The 6,052-nt window shown below is 39.6% G+C and overlaps 1 protein-coding gene across 1 annotated transcript; it reads left to right on the top strand.

Moving 5' to 3' along the window:
- The first annotated feature begins 397 nt into the window (after positions 1–397).
- On the top strand, positions 398–1,525 carry LOC124273316 (neuronal acetylcholine receptor subunit beta-4-like). Its single transcript, XM_046708556.1, has one exon. It carries the CDS (start codon positions 398–400, stop codon positions 1,523–1,525), a length of 1,128 nt encoding a protein of 375 aa, XP_046564512.1.
- Positions 1,526–6,052: the final 4,527 nt, after the last annotated feature.

The following is a 6,052-nucleotide window of genomic DNA, read 5'->3' as shown; positions in this document are numbered from 1 at the left end:
GGAAATGCTGAGGCAAACACCACCTATGACGTGTGAGCAAATAATCTATTGACCATGTCAACTACAACAGCAATATTAATAGCGTGAGATTGTTCCCATGGCATAACCATTTTGATTATTATTGCATAACTGAGTGATTCAATGTAAAGTGATAGCCCCATGCTTGCAGAAGGTGGAGGCAGGCAGTTTCACAGGAAGAGCACAAGTATAGATCTGTTTGTGAAGCACTTACCTATTATTTCTTGTTTAATGCTTCTGTGTGATTTGATATTCCAGCATAGGGGTAAGTGTATGGTCCAAATAGATGTCGTTCGGTAACCTAAGCAACAGCCGAACTGTAACAACACATACACATCAATGCAAACCATTCTACGCATCACCACTGTACAGTGACATCATGTATTTCATGTCGGCGTTAGCACTACTTTCACTCGTCATCTTATCAAGCGCCAAGACGAACAATACAACGCAGTCAACATTAAGAAGACTCTTATCATATATCAAAGGGGAAAACTCATCTGCTGGTATTGCTCTGGCCCTCACTGATGGCAAACAGGTGAACATTAGTATACTGCCAATGTCCATCTCCAGTCTCAATGCAGCCGAACAGACTTTCACTTTTAGTGCTGGTGTCAACATGAAATGGCTCGACCAAACCCTGGCTTGGAACAAAACTGAATATGATGATATTGAAAACGTGACCATCTCTGCAGATTACGTGTGGGTACCTTCTGTTGTCATCCCTAATGGTATCGACGAGGTTAGACTGGATTCAGTAAAATCTTTACTGATTCAAAACAACGGCGAGGAATCAGTTCTTATTACTGACAGTTTCAAGACCAGTTGTCAGATAGACATCACCATGTACCCCTTTGATGAGCAACAATGCAGCATGATGTTAATGCCGTCGGGTAATTTTTATCTTGGAGTTGATAGGGCTGGCTCAATTATAGGGAGTGTACCGACATTCTTCATAGAGAACAATGAATGGAAGTTGGTTGACCTATATGTCTACGTTGTAGATGTAAAGATGGGACGGACCCAAAATTTGGTGAAATTTGATTTTTGTTTGAAACGCAAGAGCATGTTCTATATTGTGAGTATAATCTTTCCCATGACTCTTCTCTCTCTGCTCAACGCCTGTGTGTTCCTCCTACCAGCTGACTCCGGAGAGAAGATGTCCTACCTCATCTCCATATTTGTGTCATATGCAGTGTTCATGAACTTCGTCAATGACTCAATCCCCAAGTCCGGAGACGTGTGTCGGCTCTCAGTGTACCTGACCCTTGTCATCTGCCAGAGTTGCCTGGCTATCATTACCACTATGGCCAGCCTCAATGTTCGCAGTAACAGCCTTCTGTTTAAGTCCGAGACAGGTGTACAGCCAATGAATGACGAAGTAACCACGAACAGCATTGAACGCCCATATTCGAAGTCTGCCTCAAATGACCGCCGAACAAAATGCGTTTTGTTCATGGTGTTCTTGGTGCTGGCTCTGATGTCCCTGCTGGTGTTTTGTGTATAGGAAGGACTGAGCCAGGAGGTAGACATTCCATGTCCTCCTGACTGTCTGAGGGAATGTCTCAAGTGTAATTTCCACTTCAAAAGTTTGCTTTTTGATGTAGTCAATGTATATTGTAGGTATATAGACTCATGTGGCATTGACTGTTGTTGTAATAACGTAACTATTTACCTAAATATGTGCTTAAAGTCAATATAATAATATGTTTTAATGTTTTTGTAACACATTTATTAGTGAGTGAGTTAATGTTTATCGTTACATTGGTAATATTTCAGCCATGTCGTGATGAGAACAATTAGTTATTAAATCATAGATCAATAATATAAGAATTCAAACCTGTTGACGAAGAACAGTAAAACTACTAGTGTATCACAGATATTAAAGTAAAACTAACATGTTATCATAAAACGATAACATTAAAGTGAACAGTACACTATGAAAACATATAGACTATAGATTGCCAACAACCAAAGGTAGATCACTATTCAAGAGACCAAGGGGACTTACAGCACATTTGCTTCCTGCATGGAAACAAATTTATGACGGACTTTATGGCTTTCCTCAGTCAGCTAAGTAATATAGAATCTGGAGCAGATCATCTGTTTGCAATATATCTACAAACATACAAGTATCGGGAGATACATTGAATCTGAGAGTCGTGGGAAGTTGGAAGAAAGTGTGCCCTCCACACCATCATCACAATGAATCAGTGAACAAACCAAACTCTATCATTACCCTTCTTATGCTACTGATTTGGTTCCGTCAGATTTCATTCCGTTTGAAACTAAGGAAGCTCAAGCTCGAATCCAGATGAAAGCATCTGTGGGGTATTTTGTTCTCAGTCTACAGATGGACCCGGATAGAAATCTTTCAGTAGTATGCAGAATTGTTACTGTACCACGGATCACAAACTAGCTTAATCTTAGATCACGACCAGCAACAGCATAAGTACCAGATAAGGAGCATAACTCTCCACAGTGAATTGCGGTGTTTAAAAGAAGAACATAGTATGCTACTTATCGACATTCTTCCCATATTTCGGGGCTGTGGGGTAGCCTAGTGGTTAAAGCGCTCGCTAATCACGCCGAAGACCCGGGTTCGATTCCCTACATGGGTACTTGCTAAAAAGCGGCCTAAAATCCAAATCACTCATCACATATTTCACAATTCATTTGTCGTGCCGATGTTAATCAGTTTCAGAGGGAAAGTTAATAGTACATCTTTGTTTAAAGCGTTTGTGCCTCATGCCGAATTCCAGTCCCGATTCCCCACATTTTGGTATTGCTAAATTGGAAAAAGGAGCGTAAAACTGAGTCACTGACTTAATTTCAAGGCTGCGTTGCTGTGTCCGTCAAGTCAGTGCTAAGCAACTACGGGCCTACCCACGTTGGTTTGTGCGAAATATTTATCAGATAGCTTTCGAAACATTAGCCGTTGGAAGGAGCAATATTGGTGTGTCCATGTTAAGTTTCTAATTGTTATTCCCTCTAATTGTGTGTTGACAACCGCTAGCAATGATTTAGCTACAATTTCTGTTGATGCTTGTCGAACAGATCTCTTGCACATGTGTATTTATTGTTTCATTGTTTAATAGTAATAAATGCTGATGTTGTCCTTCGTTCAAACCAGATATAAATGCATTCATTATTGACACATATGTATACAGTGTTATGTGTCAGTGAAACCTATTGTCTAACAATGTGTAATTGATTGTTTCTGTTATATTTATTTGTTTCTATAAAGTGCAGACGCAAATGTGAAGCCACGACTGACTTTTGTTAAAGATTGAATGGTTGTTGTTTAACGGCCCACTCAGCAAGATTCCAGCAATATAGCAGTGGTCTGTAAATAATCGAGTCTGGACCAGACAATCCAGTGGTCAAGAGCATGAGCATCGGTGTACGCAACTGGGATACAATGACATGTGTCAACCAAGTCAGCGAGCCTAGCCACCCACTCCCGTTAGTCGCCACTTACGACAAGCATTCGGTGCTGACGACAAATTTTAACCCGGATGATTTTTATTAAAGAGTCCAAGACCTATCCCAGGGATTTTAATGGCAATATCTTTTTTCGCTATGATCTACTGTCAGACAAGTAATCTTCCCCTTATTTAGATGTGATACGATACGAAACAGGCATGCAACTCGAAATTCAGTAGGCGTATAATTACAATTAAGACAAAATACAATGGCAGCGGTAATAGCAATAAAGTTATTGATATTACAATTCCATCTGGTGACTCTTGAGAAAGATGCTCGCTTTGATGTGATATGAGTTTAAAGGGGAAAGTCTTTGCACATTAATGTGGAAAGTTCCATATCATGTTGAATTCCAGATGTTGTAGAAGATTCTAGATTACTCATGACTTCAAAAGTATCTGACTGTATTAAATTCCACATCACTGCTTACATGATATTTATACATTCTGAAAAATGTACTTATTGATAAAGGCAAGCATGCGCCTCAATAACAACTGATGTTGTGTGAAAAACAGATCAGGTGAAATGGGGTTTAACGTCGTACTTAAGAATATTTCGCTCATATGACTTGTACTTGCCCAGACTTTAACTGGTTGTATACTGCTAGCTCAGTAAAATACCATGCCGCAGTTAAGCATGAACACCCCACTCAGTATACTGACTCAGAGCCGACCAGTCCTTGTTGTACCCCTTAATGCCGAGCGCCAGGCAGGGATCAACAAGTACCATATTTAACGTCTTGTGGCATGGTGCAGCCTGGGATCGAACCCGCGACCTTCCGCTCTCCGGGCGGAGGCTCTAACCACAACACCACAGAGGCGAACGTGTGAAAAACATAGTACACGTATTTTTGGTATGTTTGACCATCAGTTACTGTTGAAGCTTTGCCAAACGTATTGCTGTTACCAATCATATTGAGTTGGATAAGATTTTAACAATGGTTTAATTTTGAGATTGTTTTTTCACACCTAGCTCTTCTGCCTATAGATTTCTGAGCAAAAAATATTGCAAGAATGTTTAACTTGACCCATTTCACTATGGTTATATCTATGGGTTCAAGGAATATGTCCGAGACAAAAACTATTACTTTGTGCACTTACGAATATATGGCAAGACGCCTGACGTTGGATTACGTTGGGATGAAAGCCCAATTTTAGAAGACGCCTTCATGGTAGATATAATTTATGAAAACGTCATTGTATCATCTATATAACATCATTATAACATCCTTATATAACCCTTACTTCACCTCACCGCCCGGTTCTCTCCATCGTCTGACCACGACATGCCCTGTGCACGTAATACATTCATGTTTCAATTTTTTGTACAATTGAATGAAGAAAGAATAATAACTAATGGACATTTTGTACTATACATTTGTCTGGAGTCCTATGCCACAAGGCAGTAGCTCAATGGACAATCGGGTGACGTTGACCTCCAAATTCAATATGTATCTGATTTCAAGTCATCTGGCAAACCCAGTCAGACACTGGAATTATTGTACAAATATTGCTATTTGTGTCATGCTTGCCGGAGTATAACAATCCTGTATCCCTAGTGTTGGTATCGTCGATGTCCGGTGCATTGCAACTCTGTCTCTACTGACACTCCGTGGTGGTCGGGGAGCAGGGTTGTCGACTCGCAGAGATATAACCATGGCACATAATCATTCTGGTTTAAACCGTTATGAAACGAAAAGACGGTTGGAAGCTGTGAATTTCTCTTCTGATGAAGATGTCTCTACTCAACAATATTCAAATTCTTGGGCATGGTTTTCAGTAGTTGAATCCAGAAATGACCTTCCTTTGAAATTCAATCCCTTTGCTATTTGTAAAGCGATTGAGTGAGTGAGTTTAAAGTTTATAGTCACAGCGGCAGTATTTCAGCCATATCGTGACTTAAGACAGTTAGAAATTCATGACAAATGCGCAAAAATCTGTCGACGAAGGACGGTAAAACCAACTAGCATATCCCAGCAATAGGAAATAAAACTAGCGTATATCTGTAAAAAAGGATTTCAAATTAGGACAATACAATATAAAATAAGGCTGAGGATCGCCAACAACTGAAGGCAGATCACCACTCTAGGGACCATGGGGACTTACAGTATTTTGGGAACCTGCATGGACCCTAGCTGTATTTATACCATGCCGTCAGCCACTGGCGACTGTACTGATATTTAGCCATAATAAAACAACAAATATTCTACGATTAAAAAGGTGTGTAGAACTAAATTGACTTGGGAAGTTTTGGTACTTACGTCCCCTCTCAGGAGGACAATGATTTTACAGTACTTTAACCCCCTTCGAGGATAAAGCCACTAACTATCTTAGCTGCTAATATATTCTACCGATTATAAAATATCATTTATATATTCACAAAACATATCAATCAAAATTTATCAATCAATTCTATTTCTTTTAAAAACTCAATGATTAAATGATAGTTAATTTTACTAAAAAGATCCTTCACAGTTTTAACATTGAAATATTTATCCCTTGTGATGGAAAAATCAATGCAGTCAAGCAGGACATGCTTGACCGTGATT

The sequence above is a fragment of the Haliotis rubra genome, unplaced genomic scaffold, assembly GCF_003918875.1.
Source record: "Haliotis rubra isolate DU_JTF1 unplaced genomic scaffold, ASM391887v1 Scf1798, whole genome shotgun sequence".
NCBI lineage: Eukaryota > Metazoa > Mollusca > Gastropoda > Lepetellida > Haliotidae > Haliotis > Haliotis rubra.
This window is presented reverse-complemented; position numbering and strand designations above follow the sequence as displayed.

What these genes read in the sequence shown, in the direction of transcription:
- LOC124273316 (XM_046708556.1), top strand. Translation starts at nt 398, where the DNA reads ATGTATTTCATGTCGGCGTTAGCACTACTTTCACTCGTCATCTTATCA.